At 40.8% G+C, this 23,188-nt stretch overlaps 1 protein-coding gene across 1 annotated transcript in view; it reads right to left on the minus strand.

The window, feature by feature from the left end:
* The window catches only part of gphnb (gephyrin b), a 94,219-nt gene that overhangs the window by 32,193 nt on the left and 38,838 nt on the right, over positions 1–23,188 (minus strand). Inside the window, 8 exon segments of the mRNA XM_042391392.1 lie at positions 7,910–8,066; positions 8,458–8,522; positions 8,960–8,962; positions 9,472–9,744; positions 15,213–15,279; positions 15,395–15,489; positions 20,896–20,988; positions 21,115–21,172. Coding sequence (XP_042247326.1) covers positions 7,910–8,066; positions 8,458–8,522; positions 8,960–8,962; positions 9,472–9,744; positions 15,213–15,279; positions 15,395–15,489; positions 20,896–20,988; positions 21,115–21,172 — 811 coding nt within the window.

Genomic DNA, 23,188 nt, shown 5'->3' on the forward strand with positions numbered 1-23,188 from the left:
ACACTCATAACAGTCTTTGAAGGGGATAATGCTCATCTTAAAGTTTAAGTAGAATTTAAGACATATGTCTGTACGTATGAGCAGTATATGGTGACGTTACAACTACAGCAGTTTTGAAGCAAGTCATGTTAAGATCGACCTTACAGAAGTTGTGGAAGATGATGTGGAAGCCATAACACTCAAGTGCACATACACTAACAATGGACTTTTCAGTCTTGTGTCTAGTGACTTTTAAAAGGAAAAATATTAGCATGTTCCTAGATTTTGGATTTCTCAAAGGAGAAGTAGATATAATTTAAAATGTTTTTTTATACATAATATAGTCATTTTTCCAATGACTATACTAGAATATATAATATAGACCTGTTGTATAACTCCTATAAATTCAATGGCTTACTTTGGTTTTGCTTTTACTTGATTGGTGGTAGTTTGGTTATTTGTTCTTACAGCATGTGGTGATGGGGTGGTTGTTTCGACTGATAAACGGATTTACCTAATGTTATATGATGATGTGATGGCCTTAGTGCAGTTAGCGGGCTGTCTAAATCCAAAATCTCCCATAGGTGATCAAATGGTTTGAGATCTGATGACTACAAAGGCCATAGCATATGATTCATAATCATCAAGTCATTCAGAGACCCCTCCTGCTCTGTGCAGAGGCATCTGTTTATGCAGGTTTTCCTTAAATATGTCACCCATCTAAATATAACTAAGCTATACTTTGTTTATACAGTAACAATTAAAAGTTTGGACACACCTTCCCAATTCACTTCAATGAGAAAGTATGCCCAAACTTTTAACTGGAACTGAATGTGAAGGGCAAAACAACTAAAAATCCAACAAAAAACAAGTATTGATGGTATGTGTCTACACACACACACACACTGTAGTGACATTCAAAAATGTGCCAAAGGGAAGAGTAGTGGGACAAGAGTTCCTGTATATGCTGTCCCAAACAAACAAACATACATAAACACACACACACACAAATCCCCAGCAGAGGTCCTTGACACGGCAAGATAACAGACCCGTGCACCCAGCGGATATTAACGCTGCCACTCCAGCAGAACATACCCCGCCTCATCCTCACAGCTCAAAACAGGGCCAAGGGGACGGGGGGGGGACACGACACAAACACACACACACACACTTTCTTCTGCATCTAAACAGATACAGTATGGACAGTATGGAGTCATGTCTCTTGTACTGTTCTGGGTTACTGGAAGAGAAGCTGCTATACAGGCTGCAGATCAATGATCTGTCACACTACAGCTGGCTGATTTGATATTGGAACGGTGCTTACACATACAGCCAAGACATAAATCATTCATCTCCCTCTGTCTGATCAGTTCACTGTGTCAATGATCCTCTGTCACTACTCATTTGCAAGTGATGATTCTATGATACGTGTACGGACCAGGCCTAGGCCAAACAGCATGTGCAAAATTTTTATGCTTGTTTCACACACACCATGACTATCACATTTGTTTTGACTGCTGTCAGAATTCTGCAAAGCACCGCTTATCAAGACTGTTCAACAGCCAGGATTGTTCTTGTGAGTCTGTATGAATGTTGAAAGAACAAGCACTGCTTCTTGTAATTAAGCATTGTGAACGTAGATGAAACAAATACAGAATAGAATCAACGTAAACATAACTGAAATCATGTGAGTGTACCCATGCTATACTTTAAACAACGGGTGGGTAAGGTTCACAGCATTAATATTATTAGTCGATTTGATTAGACAGCAACTATTTTGATAATCAATTGTGTAAGTCAAGCAAAATGGCAAAAAATAGCTAATTCCAGCATCTAAAACATGAATATGTTCTGGTTTTCTTTGTTTTATTGAAAATTGAACACCTTCAAGTTTTGGACTGTTGGTTTGATAAAATAAGCAATTTGAAAACATCCCTTTGGGCTCTGGCAACTTGTGTATTTCATATTTTTTTTGTATTTTATGGACTCAAATAGCCATTTGTCACTTAGAATAATTGACAATGAAAATAATCACCTGTTGCAGCCCTAATTCTGATGATGTCAGATAAGTCAGCATGCTAAATTTACTACAATAACAGTCTAAATTTACAAGTAAACAACACTGTTTTATGTAGAAAACAGCCCTGCTCATACTGAGAGCAGGTTAAAAAATCTCTCACTTATTTGCCAACAGTACATATTACAGGTTTGGTACACATGAGTAAATATTTATGCGTGAGCTTGCCTGTTTGTGCACATGTGCGCATATTAACATGCTCTTGTTTTGGCTTGTGGCTGTGACCAGAATGGCAATACATCCACGGTGAAGGTCATGGACGTGGCGTGGGCTGAATTGCACTACTGTACAGTGACTCCTTTCCTACATTCCAGCGGAGAGGGACGAGCTAATTTCCATAAGCCTTGGCCTCGGCTCCAAAGCCATACATCAAACCATTAATCAAGAACCTGCTACAGGACCAGTGAGGCAGTGTCCTCTAGGCAGTCAGCACCCGAAAGAGTTTGTGCAAAGGTACCATGAGAGAGTGAGAGCATTGTATAATTTAATCAAAATAAATGCCAGTATCAGTCAAGTTGATGGGATGTTGGAACAGTATACAATAAACAGAGCATATATAATGTTTGCACTTCCAGATGCATAAAGGTAGAAGACTGAAAGGGCAGCAGACAGGCTTAAAAAGCATTATAATTTATTATTTCTATTTTATTTTAAATTCACATTAAAAATAAGGCAAAACTTTATTTGATTATTGACTAATTCTCAAACGCAAAAGGAAGATATTCAATTAGTGAAACCAGATTGTCTGAAAGAAATACTAATAACCAAAAAATTATTTTCATTTTGTTGTAATTTCTCAACCCAGATAAATTGCTGTTATCATAAATAGCAGGGCTTGTGGGAGTCTTTAACATCAGGAAAATAATATCATAACATCTGTAAAAACTCTTGCAGAAATGTAAGTTCCACTTGTATGATCTGTTCATTCAACACAAACTGACATTCAACGCAAAACTGACACAACTAATCAGTAAATTAGAGTCTGTACGAGCAGCAAATGAGTTACAGTCTCCCCCAAGTAACTTTGAGCTTCCATCATTGGCATTCTGACTTGGGCAATTTGACTTGGGCCTGTCTGATAAATGATTTGAATAATCTAATTTGAAAGTTGCATTCCAGTATTTGTCAACATGGGTGTCATTCTTACACTGTTGTCCATGGAGGAATGACAGATTTACATGCCTGAAGAAGTAAAAAAAACAAACGGAAAAAAGTAAACCGAATTTTGTGAAACAGATTTTTTTCTTTGTATTAATCATCTTCTGATGGTTTGAGATAATTCCCTCAATTTTTTCTTGGGACCCCTCTCAACCCCCAGGTTAGAAACCACTGGCATGGTAAGATTATTCAATAGTTAATGGACATTTATAGAGCTAACCAGACAATAAACCTGGCTCAGGCACTGAATATCCACAACTTTTCACACAATCATGGAGTATAAATTTTGGACTATTCATATAAAGTGCCACCAGAAATGACTTTTAAAACTCATTTGCTGATCCTGTAATATTCATCTATAGTATAAACCGACAACACATGCTAGAGAATTAATGAAAATGCCATAAACTTTATATCTAAATACCATCTCTACTGGGAAAACAGAGTGTTTTTTGGTTGTTATGTCCAAGCATACCAGGGAACATAAAAAAATTCAAACCAAAATTTCTCAAGAGAGAATAAGAACAAGAGACACAACCCCAACACACACACACACACACACACACACACACACACACACACTCTCAACCATCCTCTGAGTCAAAGCCCCATCTCCCATATGCTTCATTAATCCAAACTCACCATTACATAACTGTACTAAATGCTCACAAGAGTGGAAGGGTACAACTACCCTCCCTGTATCTTGTGCATGTGTGTGTGTATGTGTTTGTCGGTGTGTGTGCTTTATTGTGTGTGTGCACAAGTAAGAGACAATGTGACAGAGAAAGAAAATTGGGTTACATGAATGGTTGTAGAGATGCTCAGTTTGTAATCCTTTTGTATCTGCTTGCATTTTGTCGGCTGTGAGCTGTGTGTGTGGTGCATATCAGAGTGAGACGGGCACTTTCTCCCTTAAGGATGGTTTTGTTTGTCCACATTTACTGTATATGTGTGTGTGTGTGTGTATTCCCAGTTGTTGCTTTGCAGACAGACAGGTTTGGACATCCGTTATGCATCTGGAGGCACACACACAGGCTTTATGCTTACAGTAATAGCAACATACTACTGAACTCCTTTGACACATACATGTACAAACGCAACATTTACGCATCTGCTTTTGTGCAAAATACACAATCAACAGACTTCTTTCACATTTAATTGCTCTGCTACTTTTGTTTAAACACATACCATCCACCTGAAAACACACACACACACACACACACACACACACACACACACACACACACACACACACACACACACACACACACAGTCTCATAACTTGATAAATGCTTCTTGAGCTGAAAGTGCTGATACACAACCCGTGTGTGTATTTATGCATGTTTCTATTTGGCAGATGAACATTTCCCTGCTTGTGCTTTGCTCTGTGAGCCGTGGTGTCGGGCCTGCTTGTATGGGAACCGCAGCAACAGCTCTGGCGGTGACAAGATTAAGACCTACTCCATACCTTCTCCTCTGAAAGCCACCACGCAGCGCTGCCAACAAGACCCAGCTAACAAACTAACACAGTCGACAGTGGCACATGAAATGCATCAGTGAACAGAGCCATTCTGGCTCTGGCTCCGGGGACATTGTGTACATACTGTCGGCAGCCGCTTGCAACGTGGGAATTTCAAAGAACATATGGCAGCTTGTCGCTGGGAAACAGCCTGTGTCACCATCTACACAAGCTAAGAGCTATACCTAGAAAAGCCATTAACTGTCTGTTATCTGCCACGCACAAAGACACACATGTCCAGACACGCACGTCATACACAAACGCTGACTAATGTGGTTGGCATGTGATTGTGACAGGCTAGCGATGCTCAAACTGGGTCACTGACAAGGGGAGGCTTCATTGGAGAGACAGGTGTTTGTGTGTATTTGTATGTTGGACTAATGAAGTGGGGGGTGATTGGAGAGGACTACCTCATTGCATCAGTAGAGCCAGTGGCAGCACTGGGACAACAGCAGCAGCATTAAAGCTCCCTACTGTCCAATTATTTACAGTTCCACACTCTGTAGCTCAGCTGAGGTCAAAAACACCTTGGTTAAGTCTAAGGCTTTCTAACCATGATGAGCTGCATGAGCTGTGCTCACTGCAAGGTGGGGCACAGAGCTTGGTGAATAGGTAAAGTGTGGCAAAGGTTTATATAGACTATTTGGGCTAGGTACTGTAGCAGCGAAGCTAATAACAAACAATAATAACAAGGGACACTATTAAACATCATTTATGAATCATGAATGAGCACAAAAGAAGTTGTAGGACATTGTTGGGATGGGGAGAAACCTGACCCGAAGGAAGTTTTTTCCTCCTGTCTGTCTATCATGGGTCACTCTCAATTCATGTCACATACAGCTGTCATCTAATTGGCTGTACATTAAAAGGTCAACGACAAACAAGGTCAAAAATGGAGCTGAATGAACTCGGGACACAGTGCTGAGGTGCAAAATCTGAGCAGCATGCTAAACCCAAAGTGCTGCAGGGAGGTTTCCAGTCATCGCTCTCTTTTTGGGAAAACAATGTCTCATGTCTGCACAAAGTGATTCTGTGATTTTTGTATTTTTTGGGACAAATCAAAAACATGTCTAGTTTTATTTTGGGGACCAATTTGGGTTAAAACCATGTGAAATATCAGCACCGGTTCTAACAAGATCTCGAGGAGAAATAATATTTCTATTATAAAACACTGTGGTGTGTTAATTTTCTACAATACTCAAGAAAAACCAGCATCAGTAAAGAAAGAGACAAAGTCACAAAATCTTGCGGACTGAGGTGTCCAGGATCACAGAAAAAAGGGACTCAGGACCAGACTGGTACAGAAGAGATAATGTTATTATGTCTTTTATTAATAGTATTCTGTACTCGCTATGCCAGCTTGTTCTTTGTTCACATCTAGTCGAACTATATATTTAAATATCAACATTACCACCAGACTTTTAACATTTGTTGCCGGGGTTCACCATCTCTCTACTGCTGACCTCTCACCGCTCTAAAAAAACCCCAAACACTCCTGAGCACAGAGAGAGAGAGAGAGAGAGAGAGAGAGAGAGAGAGAGAGAGAGAGAGAGAGAGAGAGAGATCTCCTTTGGCTGCCTCGTCTGTCGCATGACCCGCCTATGCACCCAGCCCTCCACTAACATCCCATCCCTCTGTTCCCATGGCAACCCCATCATCTATTCCCATGGCACCTGCCTGCTGTCCAGGAGACACATGGAGACGCGACACTGACAGATGAGGTGAAAGAGAGAGAGAGAGAGAAAGCGAGACAGAGAGAGAGAGAGAGAGAGTTGATGCCATTTGGCATTTTAAAAACCTGCAGGAGAGATCAGTTAAAACATAGGAGGATACTTGGACATTTCATATTACAATTACTTGTTTTTTTTTTGCATCAAGATTAATTATGTGAGTCAGTTTAACAGAAAACAAGTTAGCACTGCAGACAGCGCAGTGACGACAAAACAATTTTGGGGAAAAAGAGGTACAAGGATCCACAAAATGTTTAAGTATCCCATTGAAGTGAGGACACACAGAGCTCACTGTGGGTGTATGTCTGAAATTTTGCAATGTGCTGGATTAAACCTGGGGAATAACACTGTAGGCATACGCATCCAAGCATAAGAAACACAACCTGCTGTCTCCGTAACACACACACACACACACACACACACACACACACACACACACACACACACACACACAGCAACAACAGGGGTTTTACACATTAAAACACATTTTACATACAAACAAACACAAAACACACACTTTGCGATATTGAGACACTGAAAGAAAGCACCAGTCAGGACAATGTGTGTGTGTGTGTGTGTGTGTGTGTGTGTGTGTGTGTGTGTGTGTGTGTGTGTGTGTGTGTGCGTCGGTGTGTGTGAGCATGTAGAGATGTTTGGTCAGAAAATGTATCTTAGATGGAGTTTACTCAGTTGTCAGGGCGACGGTTTAATTGACATACAAGTTGACTCAGTATCTGTTAGGATTTCATCTTTCCTTTTGCACTTGAAGGACTTCTAGTCTCTGTTGGCTTAAAAGTTAAGATCTTCTTCTTTGATGAAGACTGTGTAATACAGTTGAAAGCTCTGGAGCAGGCTAGTAGGAAGACCTTGAGTTGGGACTTTTACATCACACTACTTTTTCCAAGGTTCAGAGTAGATTTTGATGCATAACTTTTAAGTCAACATAGGTGAGAAGTTCTAAGTCAGCATGTCAACAGTTCCATGTCCATGACAACTGATCAAACTCTAGCCACCGATGAAGACCTAGCCACCGATGAAGACGATGTGATACTGTTGAAAGATCAGGAAAAAGACCTAGTTTTTTTAGAGATTAGATTATTTTATCAAACAATGGAACTTCAATTTAAATACCTAGATATCAAGTGACGTGACATCTGTAAACTAATCTAATATGTCTAAGTCTGGGTTTCTCTGGATCTCTTGTTTAGCAGTTTGTATCTCATTCTTCAGAAAAAAACTCCACAGTTTGAGTGAAAAAAATCTTCTTTCTAGATTTATCTTGCACCTTGATTGGAAACCACTGATTTATGATAACAGTTAAAGCTAGTGCTGAGGTTCAGCGGTTAGGTAAAAAATTAACGTCAATAAAAAGTCCTCACAAGGATATAAGTACAACAGTGAAGAATCTGTGTTTGTGTCAATGCGTGTATGTGTGCGTGTACTTACTTTGGGTGTGGGACAGGAAGCGGTAGAGAGGCGGGATGTGGCCTGGGCGCGGGGCGACTCCGAGGGCGTGGTGCTGAGAGAGGCCGTATCCCTGGGCAACACCTGCACACCCCGCGAAATAATGGAGTCTGGGATCTGAGATCACACGCACACACACACACACACACAAGCGTATGCAGACACGCATATAAACGCCATACGCAACATATGCAGGCACGCACACACATACTGATAGTGATGATCCAGGAGGACACATATATACAGTATCACTACAAACCTATTTACTGTACAGACATACACACACACATACACGCACACTGGCCCGGAGGACAAATATTCCAACATCTCAGATACGTTGTTGTATGTCAAACTAATACACTCACAGGGTTGATGCAGATGAACAGCAGATGACTTCTAAAATATGACATGAGGACATGACGGCGACAAATAATGTTGAGATATCGGGGTGGCGGAGTCTTACCAACATCCATCTGTGACTGGACAATGAGGTGGGATGTTACCCTGACAACAGGGAGCCATAAAGCAGGGTCCAGGCTGCGGACAGGGCAGGATAGGATGATGGGTATGGAGAGATACTTGATGTTACATGTGACTGCACACACACACATGACACACAGACACACAAATGTATGCTGAGTCACAAACGTATGATACACAGAGATACATGACAAGGTTATGTTAAAGGATGGATTCACTCTCAAATCGAGGTGATGAGGATGATGATGATGATGTCTCTGTACTGAGACAATAGAAGCAATAGAAATGTTTGACTGTGCACTTCCTGTTTTTAGCAAGGAGATCAATCATAGATTTTGAAGGTGTAAATGATTGCCCAGTTGGACTGTATCTAAGCCCAGCGGGAAGCAGCAACAGAGTAATTTTCATTCACATTTATAAATAAGCCGAGACATTTTTAGTCAGGTATGGGTTGAAAAACAGTAAATCTATAATTTACAGGTGTTACCTGTAGCATTCTTTAAACACTGATATGTTATGATCAAACTTATCATGAAACACTGGTGTCATGACAGTCTCCTGGAAGCCTGGATCAGTAGCAATTCTGCTAAAGCGCTTTGAATCGTAATTTCTTCAAAGACTGATGACTGTATCTAACAGAACTATGCTTCACATATTCATAAATTAGCTAATCACTGTTATTATCATGCATCTACAGTACTTCCTGTTGCTACGTAACTTCTTCCTGTCTTCCTTTTGTTGTCTTTTTGTCCTCACTGCATCGCCCTTATACATTATGAAAAAACAGCACCTACTTCCAGTTTGATGTAGTAAAGTAGTCCCGCTTTCTCACAACTTACCGATACAGTAAATCCCAGTATAGAGGCATATATTATACATGCTGCAAATCTTAATCTTTGTAAATAATTTTGGTGATGGCTCATTAATGTTAAAATGCTACACATAGCACCTTAAACATATTTGCATGAATGTAATGTGTGGACATGTAAAGATGACAAACAGCTTGAAATGGATGGAAACTGATCTAAGTAGACCCTCCCCTCTCCTCTTCTCTGTCCTGGTACCTTGGCGGCGATGGATGCGGCGGTGATGTGGGAGGAGGAGCTGTCCTCGGTGGACGCCACGCCGCTGTCCTTCTTCTCCTCGTCCTCCTCCTCGCACTGCACGCCCTTGTCTTCCGTCTGGCGGCGTGGCGAACTGTTGGGCGGCGGCGAGAGGGGCGGCGGTGGTGACGGCAGGTCCTCCAGTTCGTCTGCCGCCTCCTTTACCTTCACCACTGCGTCCCGCAGGAGGTCGATGGCGTGCGGCAGCGCTGGCAGGATGAACTGGAAGCATTCCTGGAAGACAGAAAGGGGAGTACAAGGGAGGAGAGAGCGTCACTGACAGATGTCTTACAGTCTGCAAACAAGAAGAAGAAAAGGGTCATATGAGTTGTTCTGGAGGGCAGTTACAAATGTTACATTTTGTCCTTGGTGACTTGTTTCATTCAAAGTAGTTTACCATTTAACAAAAAAAGTAGAAAAGTAGAGTAGAACTGTGAGTAAACACTGTATTTCTGTTAAAAAGCGACAGAATGGTGAGTATGACATCACTACTGCTGTGGAAATGTATATTATCCTGAATTTATCTCAACGACAAGTAAACATGGAGGAAGAGATTAGATTACATTAACAGGACACAGAATTCACAGCAAAATAAAATGGAAGCAGATCATAAAACAAGGAAACATTAGGATTAAATGTTGTCCTCTAGTATAAGCTGGTTTTGGATAAAAGCCTGGTTCTCTACAGTACAGGTCAGGTATCTGAAAGTGCATGTGTCTCTGATGCCACCAGGAATACTGTCACCTGCTCGATTCTGTGCAACAACTGCTGTACGTGACCCTGGTTGGAGCAGTGAAATAAAAAAAAAAACACTCTAAGTGGGGGAAGAGAAAGGCAGAGATTTCCTCCTCTACCTCAGCAGATCACAGCGCCTCCCTCTGGCCACATTTGTACTAGCTTGTGTTCCTTCCTTCCTCCTTCCATCTCCGTTTTCCTCTCTGTGTGTCAGTGTGCCTGTGGGCTCCTCTGCTATGCTAAATGCTCCATTCTCCTTACTCCTGAGACAAGAGCTAATCTGTGAAATTATTTATCTTCCTGTGTATTTTAAGCATTGAAAAGATACATTATTAATCGGCCACACGCTTTACAGTATCTACGCTGGCTGGCGAACAGGGCTTTCGGAGCAACCTCTCCCACTCTACGTCTCGTTTTACAATCTGGATTAAATTATGATGACGTTAACCTTGATTTAAATTAAATCCAGTGGATCCACACACACACACACACTAGGATGCATAAAGGCCTGAAATAGCATCCTCCACCACTGTGCATGAAAAATACAAAAAGGAGACTAGAAGGACTCTGATCGGATTGCAGAGATGAAAGCAACTGAATAGGTTAATCTGAGTATTCGACCACAAGCCCGCCAACCCTGCTGCGTAGCCGCAAGGTAACCTTTCCACCCGGTACCCCCACCTTCCCTCACACACACACACACACACACACACACATACACTCCACTCAAACCCCTCAGCACATAGTAGACTGTTTACGCCTCTTGCTGGTGTGTTTGAAGCCCACATCTGAGCATTTTTGGAAGACATGGAAAGGAGGTCCAGGTGGGTTGGGCTGAATTGGAGAGGGATTGGGCAAAAAAAAAAAAGGAGTGAGGATAGTGTCAAGAGCCTGGTGACATTCCTCCTTTCCCGTTTTGTTCTTTCATTGTGTGCTGGGGAAATTTTTAGGTACGTCAGGAGCGCTTTTTTTCACCCCCTTGTTCTTATCCTCTGTTTTGTCCTGGAGGAGAGTAACTGTCAAGAACACTAAAAAGCAGAATCCCTGGATATACTGCCAGCGGATGAGAAACACAAGCGAGAGAGAGGGATGAAGAGGAGGGGAAGGCACCGCTGTTCTGAAGGGGTGGTGGTGGTGGTCGTGAGGGGGACGGCTGCATGGGAGGACGGTGAGAGACTTACAGAAAGAGAGAGATAGAGAAAGAGAGAGAGAGACAGGGAGGATGAGATCTCAAGAGACTCAGAGAGACAGAGGTTTAGTGAGTGAGAGAGCTCGAAGAAACTACAAGAAAGTGAGACAGAGAGAAAAAGTGAAGAAGAAAGGAAGAGAAAAGAGAAAAACTGAAAAAGAGACAGTAAGATGGACAATAACAGACATTAGTCTTAGATCCCAAAGTTTTTAGTAAAGTTGAATGTTTTTATATTGACAATGTCCTCCTCCAGATTGGGTGTGTGTATGTTTGAGGGTTTATCACGACTGAACACAACTGAAAAAAAGTTAGGATATTATAACACCCACATTAGGATTTTTACCTCCCCTGCCCCCTGAAGAAAATCTCAAACAATGTTTGTTTTTGTTTATTACTCTTGTTAGCTAGCTGCAGCAGCAATAGGAACACAGCACACATAGATTGACAAGCTAATGAGCGATAACTCCCCAACCTGGGGGTCATCACAAGATAAATCCAAAGTGTTTACTGCACAAATATATGAGGTCACGTTCTATACTTCTACTAAACTACATTATACAATAAAGTAATATAAGTATATATATAATAAGTAATTTTTTGTCGAATCATATTTTTTCCCTGGTAGCAAAGGTTTTGTGGTCAGGTATCAGTCTGTGGCCCAGTGGTTGGGAACCACTGTCGAACATTATCATTGTGACGATAGAAACATGTCTTTAAAATAAAGGACTGTGATTTAGAGTGAATAGAGATGCGATATGTTGGGCAGTGATATACTCCACTGTACTGTGCATTTACTTTTTGTCCCTAAATGGAGGATTTGTTTCCACAGTGTGTACAGTACATTGTCCACGTCACAGTAACATTAATACAAACATCTCTGTACATACAAGCACATACACACATAAATAGATAGAAGAGACAAAGGGGTTAAGTTTTATAACACTGAAACAAGGACATGAATGCAATGCAAGGTCTAAATAAGTGATAAGTGATCAGATCTCAACAAGAATCAACAGGGTGAAGTTGCAATCAGTATCGTGGCTTTTGCTGAAAGAATATCTGTCCCGCTAGACAGAAATGTAATTGCAGTGTGTAGAAATGTCATCACAGTGGGTATCAATGTCTTCCTCACAGGTAAATATCATCACTACAGGAGGAAGCTTCATCACCAAACATAATAATGTGTAGTGATGATGTCACCAAATGCCGTCAGCTGACCAACAGGCTTAATGAAATATCTGAACTGAAATATCATTCAAACACATATTCACACACTTCATCTCCTATTACCCTGTATCTTTTGTTAAGGGTGGAAACAATGAGCATGTTTTTATAAATTATGATGTCATTTTTTGGTCATGGAAACCCTTCTTAATGCTGAGCACATGAAGAATTTGCCAGCCAAAAATCATGTTACTATGTTAACCGGCAACTGTGAGTCGTCATTTGCTAAGGTTTCACTGCATATTAAACGTTTTTTTTTATGTGATTTTCTGTTTTTTTAATATTTAAAAACAAAATATAAAACATAATTAATGTAAAATGTCACCTCAATTTAACACGCTGAAATAATATTAAAAAGCACAATAAATATAGAATGACATCCACCCCAGGGGGCCTTGGCATCCACTTTGGGAACCACTGGTCTACACTATTGCTTATTTTGAAAATTAGGGCTTGACTGATATACAGTAACATTTGGCTACTAACATTCTTGCTATCAAACTATTATAAACACATTTAGTTTTGAATTCGAGCATTTTCTAAATGTACAAGGCTTCAGTGTTCCCTCCTAATATGTATTCATAAAATCATTTACACAGTCATGGAACACTAAAACAAAGTCATGACATTGTTAGATCAGTTTGGCAGGTTTCATCGGAGATTTTCTGGACCGCTAACTCTTGAGGCTGAAATCATATCCTCTGCTTCACCATTTTTAAAATAAAAAACTGAAATCTCATTACAACGTGGTCAAAAAGGCAAACAACAGGAACACTTATTATATATCCATGGTACAATTAGTACAAGGGCATGATTGAATTCATTAATATGCGAACAGAATGTACAGATAGACTGTATTTATGTGCAGTGTGAATGAGGCCAAAGAGACTAAATGAGCAGCTAAAAGATGCACGGCCGACACTCTGACATAAGGGGCTGCGTCTGGCTGGCTCAGCTGGACTTCCCCGCTATCTTTATGACAGGAGATCATTATAATAAAAGCTTGCAATGGGCTGCTTGTGCCGTTAACTTTAACTGGGGGTTGATGAGGGAGACACTAATAAGGCAGCAGATGGGGGAGAGGTGGTGTAATTGATTAAAAGAAATACTAAAATCGATCAGGAGAAGCGGGCGTGCAACGAGACAGAGACAGATGTGCAGGTCAGCACAGCAGAGAGGGAGACAGATGGAGGGAGAGAAAGAGACAGCAGTGGGTGGACACAAATACACACACACACACACACACACACACACACACACACACACACACACACACACACACACACACACATATATATACAGGTTTACATTAACATACGAACACATGCTCACACACACGTGAACAAACACATACATGAAAACACAAGCCCACACGTGTACTGTGCAGCTATGCCTTTGTACATATAGGAACATCAATTAATCAATTAAATGAATTCACACAGATACACACAAAGTCTACACCTTCAAATCCACACACATACTGCGCACAACAGGTAAAGACTTTATGTAGACACATAGATCTAAGTGAAGATGACCTTTAGAAGTCATGCTACTAGCACAATGCTAAGCTAATAGCTAGCTAACACCTAGATGCAGCATCCAAGAAGGGGTCACTGGTTGCTGCTGTATGTATCCTACATTTTTTTGCTTGTATAGAGACACCCATTGTAGGTGCTGCCTTTTTGCTATATTTTGTCTTGAAAATGATATTTATATTGAAAGCTAAACCTGAAATTGATATTGAAAATGAATTTATTGGGATCTGAAATTGTCACTGTACCAAACAAATATTTGTTTTGTTTACAATCACAAAAAATGTCCTAATCATCACATAATCACACTGGTCAGGTGAATCAGTTTCCACTTAAAGGATAAGTTCACAATGTTTCAAGCTTGTCCTACAACAACAGTCAGGTGTCCAAATGAACACTGACACGTTTTTCTTGCTGTAATCATTCCCCCTGTTCATACTGGCTATTAAGAGATGCCTTCATAACGCACTTACAATGTCAGTGATGGGGGCCAAAATCCACAGCCCTCCCTCCGTGCAAAAATGTATTTAAAATTTTATTTGAAGATAATATTAGGCTTCAGCTGTCCAAATGAGTCAAATCAAGTCAATATCTTTCAAGGTTAGTCTTTTAGTGCCAAATTACGTCAGTTTTTTTTTCTAAAATGACTGTAAATGTGGAAGATATCCACTTTATTTGATTAAGTCAGACGGCTGAAGCCAAATATTATCTTCAAATAAACTTTTAGATACATTTTTGCTCAAAACGAGGACTGTGGATTTTGTCTTCCATCACTTACATTGTAAACACATTTGGAGGAGATCTTCTAATGGTCAGTATGAACAGGAGGAATGATTATAGTGAGCTAAATCTTTTTCAATGTTCATATGGGCACCTAACTGCTGCTTTGAAAAACTGTGATCCTGTACTTTACGTTTGCACTGCAGCAACTAAACTAAACCTACTGTAACCCTAACATCCACAGATGGAAGCTGATCTGGTACAATACATTTGTTTGCAACTCTTGAAACATCCTACTGTACCTGGGAGCCTTTCTTGCTTCCTGGTAAGTTAATGATGAGTGTCTTCCCTCGGATACCACACACAGGTCTGTAACACGCAAACAGAGAGGCAAGTTTGAATTAATACAGAGGCAGAAGGTGCAGAACGAGTGCGACAAGTCAGTGCGTGTTTTGGTTGTGTCGTGTGAGCGTGTGTGTCTGACCTGGATAGCATGCCTAGTGGTGTGACGTTGAGGGATCCCATCAGCATTGCCAGAGACATCCCTGGAGCCTCGCGCTCTATCACCTCCTTAGTGGCCTGGAGAGGAGAGAGGGGGAGGGAGTAGGGAGTGGGGGGGGGGGGGGTCATTAGTGTGATCATAGTTTAACTAACCGTGTGTTCACCTTAAGTATCTTAGGAGTGGTTTAATCAACTGTTGGAGCATTTACTCCTTGAGTTCATTTTATATGGGAAGGTGAGAGCCATGTCATTTCAACTAAAAATGTTGGTTTTGCTTCCTCCTCCAAGAAAACTATCGTGCTGCTCATTACAGATCAGAATGTAATCAAATTGAAACAACAGGGATTCAAACAAAGAGATGAATGTTGGCATTTGATGCACAGCAGTTTAAAAGCTAGCCTGACAACTGCACACGGAAAAATCCATCATGAGTAAAGTTACAAGGACTGGAATCTGCCCTATGTTACCTAAAACTCCAACCTGACTGTCTAATAATTTAGCTTTTTGTTGACAAACTCTGGTTCGCTTGCAAAAAGGCAATAAAATACACTTTTCAAATATTATTTATATAAAAGAAAACCAACAGGAGGGCTGTTTTCCCAGAAGATATTTCTCAAGCAGATGGGAGCAAATGAGACAGTTACATGAGATTTCAGATCGCCATATGTGATACCATGTGCAATGAAATGACAGCAATTTACAGTAGGAACTAAAATGAAATAAAGGTACTAAATGTGACACTTACATTGTAAAAATCAGCATAGCAAAGTGAGTTACATTAAGGAACAAAAGTAAAAATGTTCTGAATATTATATCGTTGCCTGTACATGCAGAGCAAATATATTTAAAGTTGCATAGAGAAAAAAAACACAAACATACAAGGCATTTAGTTAAAATAATTCATTTCAACATGGACTTTTAAAGTAGCTGGATACTGATTCATTTCTCCACCTTCACTTTCACCTTAACTTGCATTTGACCAGTTGCCATCTTGTCAAAAGGACAACATTCATGCTTTTAGCCAAAGCTCTAACTCGACAAAAACATTTGGTCAAGTGCTATGTAAGCAAAATCCCAGATGTCATGTAGATGACCGGGAAATGCTGATGATAGCCCACACTTCTCCAACAACCTCCTGAATGCACGTCTTGAATCAAAACATCAGGACTGCCCTTCAAATATTGATTTACAATCTCTCTTACACAATCCATGTCTCAACTGTCTGAAGGCTGAAAAATCCTTATCTGACCTGTCTCCTTCCAATCTACATCCCCCATTAGCAATCAAGATTGATTTAATCTTTGGAATCAATATGTGAATATGTCTTTTTTTTGGCCAGCTTGTCTAATTAAGCAGTTTAATGATGGATAAGTTGGTCCTACAGCTTAGGATTTTACAGAAAAACCAGTTGTTCATCATAGTTTGTGCGCAACATGTGCCTGCATGATTTGGATAGTCAAGTGGGATTTTATTACATACAAATCAGCAGGGAGACATTTGGTCTCTAGAGGTTGTGGCTTTGTAAGTATCACTATCTTTGCAGGGACATGTGCAACAAATACATATGTTTGTGCATGAGTTTGTGGGTCCGCTGTTGATGCGGCACGTTCCTGACAGATAGATGGTGGAGAAGATAGTGCCTTCTCCTCCAGCTGTGTGTGTTGGGTGCCCTTGAGTTGAGTGACACTTCAAACGCACCATTAGCGAGGGAGAGGGGAGAGAAAAGACTTCAAAGGAGAAGAGCCACTGATGAGCACTGTGGGCTTGGACTCAGGAGAGAGAGAAAGAGAGAGAGAGAGAGAGGATGGAGGGAGCGAAGAGAGATGAGGAGAAGGAAAAGAGTGTGGGAGGGACTGAGGAGGGGTGAGATAGAAACAAGAGGGAAGGAGGAAGAGAGAGAGAGAGAGAGGGAGGGAGGGGTGAGGCTGGATTCATACTTCATCATACATCATGTAAAGTCACTGATTGGGAGAAAAGGATATGGGTTTGTTTGATTCAGCAGTTCTTTGTGGTATGCACTCAGATGGAGTGTACAAGATGTATGATTTGAGCATACATCTTCTAATTACAGGAACAAATGGGTGAGATTTTGTCTTAATTACATGTGTATGATGAGAGTGAGGGGATTTATCACAAGGGCAGGAGAAGGACTCTAAGACTATGAGGATGTGTGTGATGAAATCACACAAAATGATATGTATTAAAAGCCTCCTCTGGCTCTTTTTGTCTGCAAAAATGCTGCATCCATGTACAAAGAAAGTAGGGAGCGCTTTCATGTCTCAGGTCAGAAATTGTTTGAAGTTGAAAATTTTGTCCTGGAGCAGACATGTCCTATACTTCCTCCACGCTTCCCGCTCTGTAGGCTACTCACCAGAAATCAATCTACTTGCCTGGGGAAGGCAATTAATGGAGCATGCAACTATTGGATGGAAACTAGCAATAGATTAACCTCCAACCCCTTACTGTAGGTTTACATGAGGTGCAGATAGAGATAGATATATAGAAGTTGTGGCTGCCCTTCATGCAGTTCAGCCTCTGTCTAAGACAGGTCTTTTTTAGCTCCTGTCGCTTTACGGCCCCCCTCCCTGATGAGCCCACTCTGTTCTGATTGGCCAGCGGGAGGCTATTTCAACAAATGGTAGTAGTACGATTTCACTTCTTTTTCTCGTTCTTTACTTGAAACAAAAGCTTCTCAAATACATCCATAAATGTTCAAGCCTGTATCCGAACAAGTGGACAATGTGAACAACATATGGAACAACAAAGGCTATGGAACAGAGGCCATTTGTGGGCACACGCGAACAATATGAAGTCATCATGAGGGAGAAGTAGAGGTAACATTGCAAACGAGGTGCTCAGAGCAGGCTAAAGCCCTGGATTTTAACTTGCAGGGAGCATTTAACACACGTTCACCTCAGGTTCTGGACCTCTGACTATGTTTAACATAGACATCTAACATCATAACAGTATGAAAATAACGGAAAATCACAAAAAGCATGTTATCTCCTTTAAGATCCCAAATTTACAAATCAATGCAAGCAGCAGCAAATGACAACTACGGACAGTGTTTGAACTTTGTGGCACTGCATTCACGTGGGTTTTCAACTACTGGTATACTGTTGTCCATCACACCCATCTATACCTCAACATACAGTATGTGCTGCAAACTATCAGAAAATATTATTGCCATAAAATGTCTCTTAAAGCAAAAGGTAAGAGGAAGAGACAAGAGATAAAGGAAATGTTTGTGGGAAAGGAGTGAAATATGTTACAAGGTGTTCAATAACAACAGCTAGCAAGGGCACCAGTATAACATGACAACACAGCTATGGAAAACCAGTAATATGTGGTAAATGAGTTACATTAGACTTAGTTACAGTTCATTTGAAATCTCCCTGAAGCGCTCATAAGGTTCGGAGCAGATTTAAGTGTCTATCAGCCAGTCTCCATGCAACAATAACAGAGATCCTGCAAAACTAGTTAATGGATGCTAATTTAAAGTGTAGCGACATGTACTGTACTACTTAATGTAAGTTTAACAAATTAAGACAATTTAAGTTGAAGTAACATTAATATTTCTGATTAATGCAATGACAAAAGTTAATGACACAAAAAGCTATTTGATTGGAGTATTGGCATTAAATTGTCCAGTTTAAATCTAAACCTGAACACGGTCGTATGTGTCTCGTACACCCTTCAAACACACAGAGACACAGAGATATCTTTGTCTCCAGCACACAGGGTTGAATCAGATAGCAGGTATTATCAGCGACTACAGTGTGTACGTGTCTTCCTTCTTCCAGGAAGGTTGCTGCTGTCTACCATGATTGATGAGGACCATTGATACTGCTGAGAACCACCACTCAGCCTCTGCCAAATCGTGTGAGTGTTTGTGTATCTGTGTGTGAGGTTGATTGAGTACATGTAACAGGAGGAGTACAGTAGTGTAAATCCAAAAAAAGGTTAGCAAAGTTATTTGTTTAATGATGGCAAGTGAAGACATATGCATGGAAGAGATGAAAAAAGAAAGAGCCTCAGTGTGTATTCTTGCATGGATACACCGCAGTGTTTTGCCATCACAGTACAGTATACTGTGTGTATGCATGGAAGTACCTGTACACTTGTGTATGGTTTTATATGAATCCCGCAGTGACGATTAGCATTTAGCTTTGTTCATGTTAATGTACAGCACCCTAATGTTTCTCTTAGTACTGACTTGCTGCAGAAACAAGGAGTCATCATAAATAGGTTAAGTTATAGTACAAATACTGAAGGGACACTAAAAACGTCACATAGAACAGTGTGTGCAACCCTTATAACCAGAGGTTGTCACTGTGGAAACATCCAACTAATATAATTCAAATAGATGTGCATAAATTAGCACAGTTAATCAGTGCAAACTATGGAGATATGTCAAAATAATGAAGCAAGTAGGAAAAGTAGGAAATCTGATATCGTATGTATACCTTTGTACCACCTTTTCTATCAATAATCAGTGATAGAGACGCTCAACTCACCCATACTGACACCTGCCACCCATTATCTCTCAATTGCTTGCAACAAGATCCCATATTTTTTTTTAGTGAGTCAATAAGGATTTAACTTCTGCCTCTTTATTTCCCATGTGACCGTGGGGCTAATTACACTCTCTGTTAATCAGTGCTGCAACACACATGTGTAAGCAAATGTGTGTCAGCAAAAAAAAAGGGGTTCTCTGAATAAAAGCACAAGCAGCAACAGGAGAGATCTGTCTTTCAACAGCCTTTCCTTTTAAGACCTACTGTAGCTTATACAAGTGAAGTCATCATACTTCTATTGTAGCAGCATAATATCATTTCCCCTAATATGACCACTTAGCCATAACAGTGTCCATATTTCACCTCAAGCTGTCCTCCTCTATTCTTATGTAACATTTTTTAGCTCTATTTTAATACTCTCAAGCTTAATTTTACAGTTTGCAGACTTTTGAAATACCGCAAACGACCTTAAATGTGACTTAGGAGCATTTTCATGACCGGGGCTTAAATAATCAGAGAGATGTCCTGAACATCAGAAAAACATATCTTAAAAAACTAATAAGCACTGGATAAGGTGTTAATGTTGGTCAGTATTTCATTTTTTTTCATTCAAAACCGAAGCTAAGAAAAGCACTGGGTAATTTTCTTCACAAATGGGAGCAATATGTATTACACAGAACACCTCAAAATGTCCATTAACACATTGTTGTTCATGATGTATTCAACAAACCATGTACACCTCATCTTCCTTTATCAGAAAAAAAGGTCTGCCCCTGGTGAGTGTAAAAATAATGTGCAGCACTGGGAGAAATTTAGTCAAATTTAGCTCTATCTAGTCAGATTTTGTAATTTAGCAAATGAAAAAAAATGGAAAAACCCCCGGAAAAAAAGCAACACAAAATGTGCCTTTTAAATTGTCAGATAGATTCATGATTGACATATTCTAATGAAAAACATTGAAGCCCACCTCTGGTGTGACGTCTCTCGGGGCGAAGCCGGTGCCTCCGGTGGTTAGAATGAGGTTAAGTTCCTTTTCATCGCACCAATCCACCAGAGTCTCCTGTTGGTCCATAAACACACACACACACAGTTAGCACAAATATAGAAATGACTGCTACAGGTAGGACTAAATAGTTAGATGGTTAGATAGAGATGATCCATTATAGGTACATAAATACTGACATACCTTGATTTCGTCAATCTCATCCGGCACTATCTTGTAGGCCGCGATCATACCTCCCAACCTGAGACAGGAAGACAGTCATTAGATCACAGATACAGTCATTCATGTATTAGATCTCATAGATAAGATACTTTATTGAGTCCTGCAAGGAAATCTGCATTTGTCTTGCACCCATTCAGAGGTCAACTAAGGCTCTGTGGATGTTGTCAGAAGTTAGCGTCTTGCTTAACGATGCTTCAGCAGCAATGGAGAAGTTACACCCAGGTTGACCAGTTGAAGGACACTCTCTCTCTTCTCTATATAAACCATCCTGCTGCCACTAGTGGAATGTCTAAGTGTATCAGCAGATGCAAGGTGCATTTTATGACATTATCCGCTCATCTCTGTCTTTCTCTGCTAGTATTTCCTGTCGGAGTAATAAACACCCCACCCAAAAAAGAGACAGATCCAAGACATGCACCCCAAAAGCTCATCAGTGTGCTGTTTGTCTGACTGAAACATCCTTTGACCTTCAGCATCTGGCCTCACAACTGGCAAAACTTCTGAAGAAACTTGTCATCTAAGAAATGGTAAGCCTGTGAGTACACAGATGGAGAAAATATAGAAAACACACAAAGGACTGAGAGGATATAGTAAAAATGTGAGAGAAATAAAACAAAAAAGTGAAAGAGAGACATAGGAATATAGCAGAGAAAAGGAGGAAAGAGAGAATGCCCTTGAACATCCCCTCCTGAAAGGATTTTCCACAGGACAGCCCACTGGAGAGGGAGCTCTGACAAGGACAGAGCAGCTGCTGCAGCTGCTGCAGCTGAGCAGAGAGCCATAGCGACCTCCTGTGGCCATACTGAGTATCACACCCCAAAAACAACAACCCCAGGCTCAAGGTGAAGGCTCTGCACAGACACCCCTTATGTAACCCTTTTCTTTTTTTTTAAGGAGCGCTATTTTTGGGAGACTACTGCATCATGTTTCCTCTCCGCGTCAGCCACTTAAACGCCATGATACCCTCCCTCAGACAAATACCCATAAACTCCCGAGAACATTATTCACATCATTCAGATGCTTTTACCCACACGGACGCTCTAACTCTTCACACGCTGGGTTACAAAGAGTGAATTCCGCGCCCCTGGAAATATCATTCACCAAATCCATCAGCTCTGCTCAGTTTTTCAAACTGTGCAACCGAGAAGCCAAGAGACACGCCAAGCAAGACAACAGCAAAATACTGCAGCAAGCGTGCACGGAAACGAGGCATGAAACTCAGAGGGAAGCTGTCTGGTTCTGACAAAAGAGGCAGGGAAGTCAGAGAGAATCATTTAAGGAGTACTTTTTCATAAAACACTGCACATGTAGGGCTACTCGGAGCATCCACTGACTTGTGCACACACACACACACACACACACACACTCCCCTGCTGACATTCCTGTGATAGCACGAGTGATTTACTTCTCTTGATGTGCTTGGGAGGGAGGAGGGTTTTGGCATGTGTGTGTGTGTGTGTGTGTGTGTGTGTGTGTGTGTGTGTGTGTGTGTGTGTGTGTGTGTGTTCATGCATGTGCATTCGTCCGATTACGTGTTTGTGTGTGTGTGTGTGTGTGTGTGTCTGTGTTACACCTCGGGAGAGTAAAGGAGCTGTCAGGACAAATCACCTCTCTCCCTCTCCTGGGGTTTTTATGCCTCTCTGTTTCAGCCCAAATGAAAATATGCTCAACACAAATAACTAGGGTTCCTTCCCACCGTTTCCTAGGCAACCCCTCCTGTCTGAAGCCTCTAGTTGCTGTGTTGTTCATCGTGAGAGAGTGTGTGAGAGTTTGTGTGTGCCAGTGAATGTTTGTGTTTCTGTTTTTTTTGTAACTATTGGGGATGCCATTTCTGTGCGAAGGGAGCAATATGTTGTTGACTGGACTTTTTTTTTTGAGTGTGTGTAGGTACATTTTGCTGAGGGTTTTTTGGAGAATCTTAAAGATTTAATGTGATTTGTGTGTATGTGTGACTACATGTATGTGCATGTCAATGGATATTGATGTCTATATATAGGCCTATATACACTCTGTCTACATGAATGGAGACATATGT

This window comes from Thunnus maccoyii, chromosome 17 (assembly GCF_910596095.1).
Source record: "Thunnus maccoyii chromosome 17, fThuMac1.1, whole genome shotgun sequence".
Lineage (NCBI taxonomy): Eukaryota > Metazoa > Chordata > Actinopteri > Scombriformes > Scombridae > Thunnus > Thunnus maccoyii.